The following is a 15,061-nucleotide window of genomic DNA, read 5'->3' as shown; positions in this document are numbered from 1 at the left end:
TCTGTAGTGCATAAAGGGTTAGAGTACACCTAGGCCCCATTGATATTTTAATGGTTTAAGGTCTCTAAGCTAAGCCTAAGGATATATCATACGATCCTCCTAGAGCTAGAATAATTTTTGAGCCACGTGAGAATATTTTATGCCTGATTCGTTGACGATTTTTTTAAATCTTATTTTTATGTTTCATTATTTATATATTTCATTAAAATCCCATCAACCAATGCAATTGACATTGAATTCTATTTTAGGTCAATCTCATATACATTGAATTGTAAAAATGGTCAACATTTTTTTACAAACTAGCCGTACGTTTTGAACTGATAAAACCCGAATAAGTACAAGTTATTTTGATGCGTTTGGCTTAATTGGACCAATCTCTGTCTGTCGATATCTTTCTTCTATGTGTCTTTGTGTCTTTTGTTTATACCATATTTGACCAAGCAACTAGAAGCAACTCTAGGCAAAGCAAAGAGTCCTACATTGGAATATTACAAGAAGTGAAGGCTCCCTCACCTATAAAGGAGACCACTCTCTCCTTGAAAATGATCCCTTGAGCTGGGCTTGACCTTTAGTCATGACCTTCCCCTTTCTTACATTTAAGTTTGGGCCCAACCCCATGTACATTATCTGAATGTAAATACACAATATTATAATAATGAGAATATACTTCTCCGTGGACGTAGCCCATTCATTAAGGGTGAACCACGTATATCTTGTCTTTTGTATGTTTATCGCTTGCTCAAATCCTCACACGCTTGGTGAAGGTCCTCACCTTCACTCATCATCAATCACACCTCATCACTAAGTTGGGCTCAAAAGTGCTGAACTATTTTTGAGCGTCAACAGTTTGGCGCCGTCTGTGGGAATCGACACAAAAGCTTCTATCATTCTCCCCTTCTTCGTTGCCTTGGCGGTGCCCTTGGCACCCGCAATCAGCATCTCCTAACTTGCCGAACAGCAATCTCATGCTGGAGCAACCATGAATGCTAAGGCAACATTGCAAAAGATGATATTTCAAGGAAAAACCAATCAGAATGTGGATACCCATTTTGCATGGCTTGCATGACCAAACCACCATCTCAATTCAAAGTGCCGTTCGGCACCCCATTTGAAGAGAAAGTTTGGCACCCTTATAATCAACATTATCTAATTGTCATTCGACAATACCCATAGTGAGGCAACTTTGAATCACAAGGCAGCAACATGCAAAAGACAATTCAAGCCAAATGGAGGCCCACGTGGCCCACAATTCCATATGATAGGTGGCCTGTTCATAATTTTCTACATAAATTAGTATTGGAGGAAAGCCACCCATTTTGCATGGCTTGCATGGCTTCCGTGATCAAGTGTGGAACCATCATCTCTACAACAGCCAAAGCTGCCGAACGGCAGCATGTTGCCTAACAAAAGAGATAAGCAGACTTCCTCCTTATTAATATAATATGTTATCCAATTAAAATAGGCAAAAGCCAATTTTTGTTGCCTACATGCTTTTCAGCAGTACTACATCTTATCAAAATTCAACACTTGTTGTTTGGCAACCCAATAAACTATCTATGCAAAGAGGTCTCATGTTCAGCCAAATGACGAATACGAGCTCCGGGACCTTCCAGCTTGCTAGTTCTTCATCCACAACTAATCGGCAAGCTGACGACGGCACCTGCGAAGAGCTCCCAAACCATTTGTACCGTGCCTGCGAGCGGTAGGCCGTCGACAAAGCCAACCTTGCGAACAGCAAGGACACCCAACCACAATTTTATCGGGACACCCAAAAAGAATGGGTTCATCCCCATCAAAAATATTACGCCAGCACCCCAATGACATGCCCGCCGGCACCTCGTCGGCCGAAAACTATCGGCAAGCCAACTCGGCATCTCCGCCTCAAAAATTTCACCAAAACACCCTTGCCGAGCGGCAAGGGCTGTCTGAAGGACACGGAGGCGCAAGAAAGAAACCAGATCCGGTCACCTTGCCGGCGCCATGGTCGCACGGGCTGAATTACCAAAGCAAAAACACTCCACGAAGGTACACGACGTGCTGAAGCCGAAGATGTCTGGCACCACAACCTTCTTCCTAGGGAGATCTTGCCGAATCTTCAATGGGGAGTCACAATCGAAATATCCTTGCCTCACCGAACGGCAAGAGCTCTGGAAAGGCAGCAGACTCACGAGATTGCTCATTCCAAAGTCAAAGTGCCGAAAGAACAAGAATTTGCCAAACCTACGACAAGCTGCCAAAGCCACCTCCCAATAACGAAGTGCCGTTCGGCAAGGGTGGTGGAGGAAGTTATTGGAAGGATTAGTGAAGCTGCTGCTTCTTGACACGGATCAGTATCTTGCCCACCCCTTGGATACCTCATCAAAGCCAGGGCGTGCCGTTAAAGACACAGTGGAAGTCGCAAAATGGGACCGGTCTTTTGAAAGAATTCGGGGCTGAGATGGCCTGAGGCGTGGTTTTCCCTTTTACTCTGGAAGCTCTTTGCTGAAGCAAGGCCTATAAGGGAGGTACTCAACGCCTTTTTTCTTCCAAACCCTAGTCCTAACAAAGGCTCAACTCAATCTACAAAGACCCGGTTCTCTCTCACCGAAGCAAGGGCCTCACGACAAAAGCCCAAGCTCACCCCATCAAGAAATTCAAGAATTTTCTATGGACACCCATCACTACCGTTCGGTAGAACATGGTTGAGCCAAATGTATCGTGCCCAGACCTCCGGCCTTCACTCCAAAACCAACAGCTCGGATCTCTCAAATCAGCCCAGATGTGCCTTACCGATCAGGTAACAAGCTCCTCCAAATCACACCAGGCAGCACTCACCCACAGGAAAATTTTCACTCCACCCTTGCCGAGCGGCAAGGTCGAACAAGGAGAGGTGGCCTCGAAAAAATCTCCTTGCGATTCTCACGAACCTGCGAACCCGGCAATTCTTGGGCGAAAATCAACAAGCACAAGCGCAGCAGCGGTGTTATGTAGGAAGGACTCCACCCTCCTCCCAAATCCTAAAGCCTTGCCTAGGCCCAAAAGCGGGCCCAGCACCTTGACTTCACAAAGCTCCCTTATCCAAGCTGCCCTTGCCGAACGGCAATGGCCATATCAAAGTCAAGACACTTCTGGAGGCCCACGAGTTGCTCCCTTGCTGAATCATTAAATCTCTAAATGGCACCCAGCTGCCATACAAAAGCATAACGACCAAGAGCTATCGTTCGACACCCACAGACTGAGTAATTATTCAAGTCACCTTGGAGGCATCTCATCATCAATGCAAAGGCTCACGGTTTCGTTCGGCACCTCATCCTTCAAGCCAACCAATTGGCCAAACAAAGACCTCCACCTTGCTTATATTTCATGCCTTACCGTTCGGCATCCCGTCATCGCATGACAAGAGAGATGCCTTCGGCACTCTGTCATCATGTGACAAGAGAGATGCCTTCGGCACCCTGTCATCATCCGACGAGAAAGATGCCTTCGGCACTCTGTCATCATGTGACAAGAGAGATGCCTTCGTCACCCTGTCATCATCCGACGAGAGCGATGCCTTCGGCACCCTGCCATCATCCGACGAGAGCGCTGGCACCCCGTCATCGCATGACAAGAGAGTTGCCTTCGTCACCCTGTCATCACATGACGAGGCGATGCCTTCGGCACCCGTCATCGCATGACAAGAGAGTTGCCTTCGGCACCTTGTCATCATTAGACGAGAGCGATGCCTACGGCACCCGTCATCACCTTCGGCACCCTACCATCATCCAGCGAGCGCCGCCTTGGCACCCGTCATCGCATGACAGAGAGTTGCTGCGGCACCTGTCATCACATGGCGAGGCGATGCCTTCGGCACCCGTCATCGCATGACAAGAGAGTTGCCTTGGCACCTGTCATCACATGGCGAGAGAGATGCCTTCGCACCTGTCATCATCCGACGAGGCGATGCCTTGGCATCCGTCATCATCGACAAAGCGTTGCCTTGGCACCTGTCATTATTAGGCGAGAGCGATGCCTTGGCACCCGTCATCATTTGACAAGCGTGCCTTGGCACCTGTCATCATTTGACAAGAGAGATGCCTTGGCACCTGTCATCATCCTACGAGGCGATGCCTTCGGCACCCGTCATCACCTTCGGCACCTGCCATCATCCGGCGAGAGCGATGCCTTGGCACCCGTCATCACCTTGGCACCTGCCATCATCCGGCGAGCGAAGCCTTGGCACCGTCATCACTCGGCACCATCGACACTACACTACTTGGAAGAAGACTAAGGTGTTGCTCGGTCAATGCACTGAAAATTGCAAGTCCTCAACCAAGGAGTACCTCCTTGCTTGAGAACTTGGGGACTTCTGTTTATACCATATTTGACCAAGCAACTAGAAGCAACTCTAGGCAAAGCAAAGAGTCCCACATTGGAATATTACAAGAAGTGAAGGCTCCCTCACCTATAAAAGGAGACCACTCTCTCCTTGAAAATGATCCCTTGGGCTGGGCTTGACCTTTAGTCATGACCTTCCCCTTTCTTACATTTAAGTTTGGGCCCAACCCCATGTACAAATGTAAATACACAATATTATAATAATGAGAATATACTTCTCCGTGGACGTAGCCCATTCATTAAGGGTGAACCACGTATATCTTGTCTTTTGTATGTTTATCGCTTGCTCAAATCCTCATACGCTTGGTGAAGGTCCTCACCTTCACTCATCATCAATCACACCTCATCACTAAGTTGGGCTCAAAAGTGCCGAACCATTTTTGAGCGTCAACATCTTTTTCTTTCTTCGGGTCAGGCTGGCTATTTGACTCAGCCAAATGAAATAGCAATGCTCAACCTCACAAGAGCCAAAAGGAACTTCTCAAAAATGGAATATATACTGTCTTTTTTTAAATGGGAAATCACATATTATTAGCAATGGAACCCTTAAATCTCCTAAGCCAAGAGTGTACACTTGTATTTAAAGTACATAGAACTCCTAGCAACTCGACTCGTTCCATCAACCATAGCTGCTGGAGGACTCCTTCCATCCGCCTACAAAGTCCAAGTCCCGATCATTGTGTACCTAAGAACAATGCACAATTTATTATTATGTTATAGAATGTAAAGTCTCACCTCGGAAATTCCAAATCTTTATAACATTTTGTAGTACCACTCCGTCCATTATCAATCGGGTTTAAATGTGCCGGCGGTAAATATAACAATGAAAGTAATTGATGGAAAAGAGAAAGAAAAATTACCGCAGGAGTGAAGGTGAGGCCAAGTTTAATCTCCCCATGGTACTTTTTGTTCCTTAGGACATTGTACTTCATTGGTGGTAGCTTCTTTTCCACAAAGAGAGTTTTCAGTGGAATACTGCAAATGATGATCAAACCAGAAAATAGTTTGTCAAAATATATTTATATATGAGACAAATTAACAAAACTTGTTAATTGACTGGAAAATATTTTGCAGATTGGGGCTTCAACTTACGTTAATTCTCCCACAAAGTCATCCTTGCTCCCAGTGTCCTTGTCCATTATCATCACATGGAGTTCATTGACATCATCAGAGACGCCGAACACAAAGCTCTCATTCCATTCTGGATTGGACCCCATTGCTGCACAAACATTAAATTATATATTTTCAATATTAATTTGGGTTCTTATGTAAATTCGCCTAAACCCTATTTTACAATATAACACTTTTTATAGTCAGATATTAAGAATATAGGCGAACTAGAAAACTGACCTGTTGCCACCGTGCTCTTTTTCTGCTGTTTTTTACAGGTGATGACGACATAAGGGTCCATTTTACCTATATGCATTTTAATATCAAACAAATGAAATTTCATTATATTCTTTCTTTCCTTCCCCAAAAAAAAATATATATATATATATATATATTTCATGGTTATAGCTTCACAAAGTAATGCAAATCAAATGGTTTCAGCAAAAGGGTCCAAAGAATAAAAAAATTTGAACTTGTAAGATTATAGGATATTCTCATAATACGTAATGATATTGTCACATATAATAATTTCTCACGAAGAAGAATATTTGATGCATCAAAATTAGTAAACCCAAGAGACAGTCTGATCGAAAACTAATGATCAGCTAACATGAAAATATACACAGCCAACATGGGAAAAAAATTGAGAGCGAGGGAGAAATTTACCAAAAACCTCTGTGTTTTTAAGACCCTTGGCATTGACAAGGTTAACTTCAAGAGTTCCGCGAGGCATTTTGTCTATGAAAGGTAGAGATCCCAAGAGACAAACAACTGAGGGTATAAAATGTCCAGAGAGAAGCAAGCGCTCCCGAGAGAGAGAGAGACCAAGAAGGATTTGAGTTACTTATGGATCTCTTTCCTTCTGGCGCGCTATAATATGCCAGAGATTAATGGTTATATATCTTCTTCAACTATGGTTTCGGGCAAAGCAAGGAAATTAGGTACGAAAACCAGGTCAAAGTGCATGGCTGGTGGATAACCAGGCCTTGTTTACCGGGGTAAGCAGGATGTCACACTTAAATTAGTATGTCTTGATTTCATTCATCTTTAAAAAAAGGCCGCCTTTTCATTGATTATTGAAGTGGAATTATTTGCTCACTTGAGGGTGATGGTCCACTTGTTTGCGACCTTTCTGTGCAAACAAGTCTAATATAACGTGCTAGTGAGCTTTTTGTGCAAAGGAGAGAGAGAACATTTCCCCTGATTCAAACTAACAAAGAAAAAGTCCAACAAATGCCAAGTACCCAGCTTGTTGAGAGTTGAAAACTCAAGTCACTACTAGCTGAATACAGAGGAGAGGAGGTGGCTCAGCAGAGGTTCAATTTCTTTTCTTCTTCTTCTTAGATTTACATAACATTCTCAAGCCCTACATACCACAGTCAGTATATATCTCAATTCTAGAGTGATGAACTAGGTTTTGTTCATTAAAATTTCCCATGTTTGTTTTTTTTCATATTAGAATTTAGGATATCAGCGTAGCTCCTAGGTTTTCATTATCTTGTTTGTTTGTATCAGTTAGTTGAATTACAACTTACAATCACGCACAGGTTTGTTATTTGTAATGCTGGGAATTCGCATACTCATGCTTGGCTTTGGTACTAAAACTCCATCAGGGAAATTGGCAGTTGGCAGGGATGAAACCACACTCTCTTGAGCAAGCCAACCAATTAGCATACTCAACCAATTTCGTCATATAACTTAAATTAGTATGTCTTGATTTCATTCATCTTTAAAAAAAGGCCGCCTTTTCATTGATTATTAAAGTGGAATTATTTGCTCACTTGAGGGTGATGGTCCACTTGTTTGCGAGTTTTTTGTGCAAACAATTATAACATAACGTGCTAGTGGGGTAGAAGCTCGGTTGGATGAGTTCTTCCACCTTCATTCATGAAAACAGGGGTTCGAAACTCCTAGGTAACCAATCAATATTCATATAATCCCCCTAAAACATGCCTGGTCTTTCATATTTTGAATTCAAAGATGCACAAAAAGCATCAATTTAGAAAAGCGATCCGTCTTGACCTCTGTCCATACTTGTGGTGGTCCTTAATGTGTAATAACGAGATTGGCTTGCCATTATAATATACTTTCAATATTCCAGGCCCAATTAAAAACCCAACCCAGCAGTCAAATCTCAAATGGCCACTGATGAATACCCCGATCGGGAAAAAAAAAAAACCAAAAGGAGAATAATAAGAAGAAAAAGCAGCCATTGAGTATGAGTTTTCAATTCCTCTAAACAAGGAGTGGGTCTTTGCGGTATTCACTCAGGCTGCTCAGCTTTTTCTAGCCCAAGAGTCCAAGGCTACATATGCAATCACCGCCTTCATTAGCTAAATTACCATTACACATGATTTTATTAGCTTAGTTGGTGGGGATCGTTAATCATCCTCAATAGGGTCATAGAAGGTGCAGTGTAATTAAGGCTTTGAAATGCTTTGATTGTTTATAGTACACACACCCACATACTAGTGCGAGAGACTTGATAAAAAAAAAACAAAGTTAATAAACCATCCATGTGATATTATGGCCCAGATTCCCCAAATATCTTGTTTTCTTTTCAAACAACAGAGTTTGAACTTACTCCTATCATCATACTATATATCTATCTCATGCCATTTCAATTAAGACTCGTGAGCGAATCATTTATAATAGTACTATGGATGAGTACATTAATATTATTAATATTGTGTTACACAATGCATGTACACTACCTGTACATGCTGTGACAAAGCCCTCAAGCTTTTAATTATTGCATCACAAACATACAATCGATATTATCAACTAGCTATTGCCAGCAGATTTATGTCTTCTATAGCAGAGCATAGTGAACACCTCCTTCATGGGCAGAACACAACCCTATAGTTAGTCCCAGTAGGGCATGTAAATGTGCTGGTTTGGTCATCCTTGGGGTAACTATAAGCATCCGGGCACCGATCCTTGAAAAACTTAGAGAAGTCTGTAGGGCCACAGCTCCCAGAATTGCAGCAATATTGATCGGTTTTAAACACAGTGCAAGGGTTGTTGCAGCCTCCTGGAGCCTTCAATTCGTTAGGACACTGCCCATTAATATCAGCCGTGCATTGTATCCCCTTAGTGCATCCATTGTCCGTGGGACTAAAGTCCATTGGGACATTGAACCCATCAACCAGAGAAATATCAAAAAAATCTAGGTTGTTAAATTGGTTAAGAGCATATTCTGCTAGGGTGTTTGGGGGTTGGCCATAGCCTTGGCATTGGAGGACACCTCCACAATCACCTGTTTGGCAGCTGCCACGTCCAGCTCCATCGAAGCTGCATCCCGTTCGTGCCCAAATGCGGGCCCCAGTAGTGCCGGAGCTCACATCTAAAGGCCAAGATTCGCCACTGTTAAGCTGCCTTCCACCGCCTGGTGAGGCTGCTGCCCAGACTGTGAAGGCACAGTTGTTTCGGATATCGAAACGCGCTGCATTGGTTGAAGTTGGAAAGTAAAGGGTGATGCATATGATGGAAAAAACTGAGAAGTTTTTGAGTAGGCTCATTTTGGTGCTTATAATTAAGCAGTGACAATATTGCGCAATTGGTTTTTGCTTTGTGGCTGTGTTTTGAATTATGAGGGAGTTCTCAAGTAATTCTTATATATAGAGGAATATGCAGGCAAAGAAGAAGACTTTGCATTCACGCGTTGAAATTGGAGGACAGTTTCTTATTTTCCATTCTTTCCAGAAGAACAAGACTCTTTCGCCAAAACCGAAATCGTGGAAGATAAGTACTTTGAGGTTGATGACTCACAAATTGTGATCATGATTCCATTATTATTTTACAAATTAAATCAGTGAGACACCAATTAATTATCTTTTAAGCAGGCGCCGGTTGCTTCTTAAAGCTTCCTAAACTCCCTCATTTTTAAATTAAGCAGCCCCTTTTTACCAAATAATTGGGTTGTTAAATATTTCTAAATAAGATTTTTTATTTATTTATTTATTTATTTTTTTGGGAGCAACTCGATCACACTACAACATTTTAAGCTTTGCGCGACGAAGGAATCTTCGTCGTGCAAAAATGATTTTAATCGCACATAGTTATGCGCGCAGAAGTTTAAATCGCGCGCGATCCGTTGCGCAAAGTTCGTGAAGAAAGGATTTGCGCGACGCATAAATATCATTCGCGCCAAAGCGGTCGGCGTATTACAACCGTTAAAAAAACATTTGGGACAACCTAATGTCCGTCGCACAAATATTTGCGCGAGGAAAGATGGGTCGTGGCAAAAACAATGCGCAACGGAGGCTTCCGTTGCGCGAGATACATGAACTTTGCGCGACGAAATAGTATACGTCGCGCAATTAGTCTTTGCACGACCAAAAAGTCTTCAAGCATACAAATTTCGCGACGAGACAATTCGTCGCGCATACAAATTTCGATCGACGAAACAATACGTCAGCGCATACACATTTCGCAAGAACGAAACTCTTCGTCGCGCATGATTAAAATATATTTGTCAACGGGTTTTTAAATGATTTTGCAGATTTACGTTTCGTCGCGCATAAAAGTAATATATATTATTATTTTTTTTAATTTTGTAAAAAAATAAATTTGGTTTTTTTTATAATTAAAATGAAATTACAATAAAAAGATTAATCGCAAAGAAAACATTTATTATATAAAATAAAAGAAATGTATACAAGATAAATATTTTAAAAGTAATTATAAAAATTAAAAAACTAATCAAATAATGTTCCAAAATCTACTTGGTCATCTGCCACATGCGGCTCGAAGGTATGGGCGTCTGCAGGGGCCGTGGTGTCTGGGGATGCTCGGGGTGGACGGGCTATGGAGGTCGACTCACCAAAATTCGGGATTGGAATGTCGGACCGCGCGAGGGACTGCAGAATCACCGACATCTAACCTCAAGCTCGACAACCCGCGATGTCAAAACAGTCACCGTTGTTTACTGCGATGATGACCGCGGTCGAGGTTTCCTCATCGGGCATTCCCATCCCCTACAATAAGTTCCTGACCTCCTCCCGAGAGTCTGATCCAATGTCTGCGTCAAAATCTGAAATCCAGCATCATGCGGAGGATCCACAGACTCGATCGGAGTCTCAGGAGGAAGTTGGGAGGCGGACTCTTGAAGAACCAACTGGCTCCTCTCCACCATTGTCGTCTGTTTAACATTACATAAAATATAAATTCAAAAATGCATATAAATTGAAAGCGTAACATAAGAATTAAAATTAAATAATACTTACATGAAGGGACTCGGCCAACTCATTCCCAGGTCGAACATAAACGTCACCAAAGACGTCGATCTCTGGGAATTTCGACCCCCCCTTAATTGAACAAGAGAAGGAAAATATTAGTATGAACAAAATAAATTAATAATAATGACGTATTAAAAATTAAATATAAATTATATTATTCTTACCCGACGCCGTGCATCCATCCTATATGAGAAGGGCCTGGAGCCGGAATGGTGGAGAAGAGTCTTCTTCTTCCTATTGCCCTTATTCACTTGGGCTTTATTCTGTTATACAAAAAATAAAACGTAATAGTTGAAATATAAATAAATTAAATAATAATGAGATATAAAAAATAAAATAAACATTAATAAGAAATATGTAATAATTAAACAAATATTATTAAAAAAATACCACATAATCGAGCGCCTGAAAATGAGCGCAGAGCCACGCCCAACTATCCTCCCGCCCCTCAAGCTCCTTCGGGCAACCCTCCTGAAGAGCGACTTGCGGATCATCAAACGCCTGAAAATGGTGGTGCAAGTCGCTCTTCCACTACTTGTACCTCTCACCGAAGAGTCTGTTGACGTACGCCAATGTCTCCTCGTTGAGGTCCTCTAAGTGGTAGTTCGTCTGCAATAAATTCATTACATACATTAAGTAATAGAAATATATAAAGTTTGAAAGAAAAATAATTAAAAGATAGGAAACATACCGACAACTGGCCGCGAACTTGCATCTTGATCTCGTCAGGCATGACCTTCCAAGACTTCCATTGCATCGGGCAATGGGTCCGAACGACGTGGCCAATGTCGTGGGCCAAGGAGCTATGCAAGTCCGCCGTCGGTGCAGCCCGATGGCGCTCGTCATATCCGATGCTGATACGACTGTTGGTCACGCGGGTGACCTTCGCCGTCTTCATGCCGACACGGCCCTCGGGTGTTCCTCTTGGCTGCAAAGGGATATGACAATACTGTTAAATAAATAACAAATTGAACCATAAAATTCCCAATTAAAAAAATTTTAAAAACAAAAACGAAAGTGGAAGGGTATATATACCGAGGTGCCCCAGAGGCACCGATCACGTCGATCAATGTGGTGTCGGTGGTGGTAGCGGGCGGTGTCGCCGCCTAGCGCTAAGAGGCTGCACCACCGAAGAAGATGATGATGCAGCCACCTGGGATCCCCAGGACCAGCTAGCACGTGGTCTGCTCCATCAATCTTTGGGCGGTGGCGATCTGGCCGAGGGCTCAACTTCGGTGTAGTCGTCACCGCCCTACGACGTCTAATCAAGTCTGACATCTGCACAATTTCATTAATTAAATTTAGCACATACAATGTCATTAAAAATTTGAACTAATTAATTAAAATCATAGTTTGACCTAGGGTTTGCGATTTTGGAGTATCCGGGACTCCGATCCACGATCCGTCGAATCCTAAACGATCCTATAAATACATGGTACCACATACGTGAGTTTCAGCTCGATCCAACGGTCCGAACATATCAAACCCGACAATCGCACAATAGGTTCGATCCGTTCGAGACTCAAACGGTAACCAAATTCCAATCCGAGCACACCTACGCGCTCGTGACAACGAAATGTTTGCACTGGGACCCAATGCCCTATGCCACAATACCCCACGCGTCACCACACGGGCGGCGTGTGGGTGCCCAAAGCGATAACAATCACCGGGAAATCCTAAAAATTAAGGGCCAAGGTTCCTACCTTAGGTTCAAAACATCAATTGGAGGCACTTTTGTTCTCGGACCTATCCCGAAAAAGGCCGGAAGTGGCCGGAATTTCAATTTCAAAACCGGCCGAAACCTAGGGTTTCAAATTCACTACCCTATGCACACAATCAATCAAATCCTACCCAACCATCAGCTAAAGTATCAAAAATAGTCCAGAAAGCATACCTCAATTGCCGGATTTGGTGCCTGGAGGAGAGAGAACAACGGCGGCGAAGATTCGTCCTAAAAGAAGGAAATCACTGCGGCAGAATGAACGCGACGGCGGAGAAGCTCCAGGTTCGGCGCTTGTGGCGGCAGGGTCTGAATTGGGGCGAAGTAGGGGCTGAGGTCACAGCAGAGAGAGATGGAGGTTTTAGGGTTCAAGTTTGAGAAACGGGGGAAGAAAGAGAAGATCGTGATTTTCAGAAAACTTATTCGACTTTGCGCGACGAATAACAAAATGTGTCGCTCAAAATTCATTTAAATAACTTTTGCGTAACGAAAAACTAACTTTCTGTCGCGCAAGGTTCTGAAAATATCACCTTTGGCGACGTAAAACCCTACTCTCGTCTCGCAAAGTTTTGAAAATATCACCTTTGCGCGATGAAAGAACTTGTTTCGTCGCGCAAGTTTGTCCAGCCGCCCAAATTTTGGGATTTGATTTTGCGTGGGGAAGATAAATGAAATGACATTGTGCGACGAAGGGGACTTGTGTACGTCGCGCAATCTAGATTTTTGCCAAAAAAAATTTCGCTAAGTGTTGGAGCGGAGAAGGGCTAAAATTCTTTCATGGTTTTACGCGACGAAGGCACTTGTGTTCGTCGCGCAATCTAGATTTTTGCCAAAAAAAATTTCGCTAAGTGTTGGAGCGGAGAAGAAGGGCTAAAATTCTTTCTCACGTTGCGCGACGAATGCAAGGTCCATTCGTCGCTAATGATTTGCGTGATGAATTCAAGGTTATTTCATCGAGCAAACCCATACCCTTGTACCCTAAACCCTAAAACCTATACCCTAAGCCCTAAACCCGAACTCCTGAACTAGTTTCAATGATCCAACCTGCAATCTTCTTTTTTTATAGTTCAAGATCGTATACGTCAAAAATCAGAATGAATGAACATTCAGAGATTGAGTAACGGGACAAAACTTTTCGACGGTTCTAAACAAATTGTCCCGATTCAACGGTGATTTTAACTCCGATGTTGAAATTTTTTTACAGCTGCGGTTCTTGACCCTATATGAATACAGAGATGTAATTTGATCTTCAATTTCAGATATTTACAGTACAGGACATCACATAATCTTATGTTATACTGAATGAATGTATAAATAAATTCTTCAATCTTGATGAATATTGTGTTTTGATGGAATACACATTCTAGGAAGCTAGTTTCAGTAATCCAGCAGTCAAATATGTTTGTTTATACTTCGAGATCGTATACGTCGAAAATGAGAAAAGAAAAATATTCAGAGATCAAGCAACGGGACAAAACTTTTGGACGGTTATAAACGAAAAGTCATGATTTAACGGTTATTTTGACTCTGATTTTGATGATTTTTTACAGCTACACTTTATTTAACCCTATGTGAATACAGTGAACTACTTCGATCGTCAATTTCAAATATATACGTGTGTATATATCAAAATATATATATACATATGTTTTGCGCGACGAGGTCTTTTTGTTAAATCGTCGCAAAATTTACTTGCGACGGAATTATTTGTCGCGCAAAATGTAGAGTATGCGTGACGTGATATTTTCCGTCACGCAAAATGTGAGCGACAATGATGCCTTCGTCGCGCAAGGTTATTTTCATTCACATATTATTAAGCTGAATTATTCATCATTACATATAATTAATTGTATGAAAGTATGATTTATTCTATTTTTTATTTATTTGAGAATTGAAGGATTGTTGATTTTGTGAGTTCAAATGAAATAAAGTTTTTTGGATAATCTTATTTTCTTTGTATTCATTTTTTCGGTTATATGGTTTTCATTTTTTAAAAGTTTTTTGTCAAAATAAATTTAAACTTTATTATTAAAATTACTTGGATATATTTATTTGCCAATGGTTTATAACTACATTTATTTTAATAATGTTTCATTTCTGCACATATATAATGTTTGGATATAACAAGTACATATATGAAAACATTTGCATTACACAAAATATGTCCACTAACATAATAAAATTACAAAAAAAATTCATCATTCATCATCTGAACTATAATAACTTTCGTTATCGTCGCTATGATCACTTTCGGTCTCCCAATCCTCTTCCTCCTCCTCCTCCTCCGCCTTCTCTATAACTACATCATCGTCGTTGCTCGGGCCAACTGCAACATCGTATCGCGGAAGATCACCGAGGTCAATTGTAATTGACTGAATCGGTATTTCGATTGAAAACACTCATTGTATTTGAAATGGCTCTTGTATAACATTTGTATCTTGAAGTATTTCTGCATCATTTTCCATTGAAGATTCTAAACGTTGGTCAGTCACATTATCGACGTCGTTGTCAGTTGGGTCTAGTTCTGGTATAGCATACACGTTCCTATGATCCATCTTTTGAACAACGTTCCAACCGCTTCCGGCTTTAGGGTCATCTAGATACACAATTTGTGTTGCCATGTTTGCCAAAATAT

The 15,061-nt window shown here is 41.8% G+C and overlaps 1 protein-coding gene and 1 pseudogene across 2 annotated transcripts; both read right to left on the bottom strand.

Annotated features, from left to right (window-relative positions):
- Window positions 1–4,341: 4,341 nt before the first annotated feature.
- On the bottom strand, window positions 4,342–6,333 carry LOC103337521 (elicitor-responsive protein 3-like). Its single transcript, XM_016795920.2, has 5 exons — window positions 6,133–6,333; window positions 5,707–5,772; window positions 5,449–5,575; window positions 5,217–5,331; window positions 4,342–5,041 (listed from the first exon to the last, which is right to left on the bottom strand). Exons 1-5 carry the CDS (start codon window positions 6,197–6,199, stop codon window positions 4,976–4,978), a joined length of 441 nt encoding a protein of 146 aa, XP_016651406.1. The 5' UTR covers window positions 6,200–6,333; the 3' UTR covers window positions 4,342–4,975.
- Window positions 6,334–8,108: 1,775 nt separating this feature from the next.
- On the bottom strand, window positions 8,109–9,073 carry LOC103337523 (protein P21 pseudogene; annotated as a pseudogene). The gene has a single exon (XR_016122019.1). The product of XR_016122019.1 is annotated as a protein P21 pseudogene (transcript).
- Between the last annotated feature and the right edge of the window lie 5,988 nt (window positions 9,074–15,061).

This window comes from Prunus mume, linkage group LG7 (genome assembly GCF_029339155.1).
Source record: "Prunus mume cultivar Tortuosa linkage group LG7, ASM2933915v1, whole genome shotgun sequence".
Classification (NCBI taxonomy): Eukaryota; Viridiplantae; Streptophyta; class Magnoliopsida; order Rosales; family Rosaceae; genus Prunus; species Prunus mume.
This window is presented reverse-complemented; position numbering and strand designations above follow the sequence as displayed.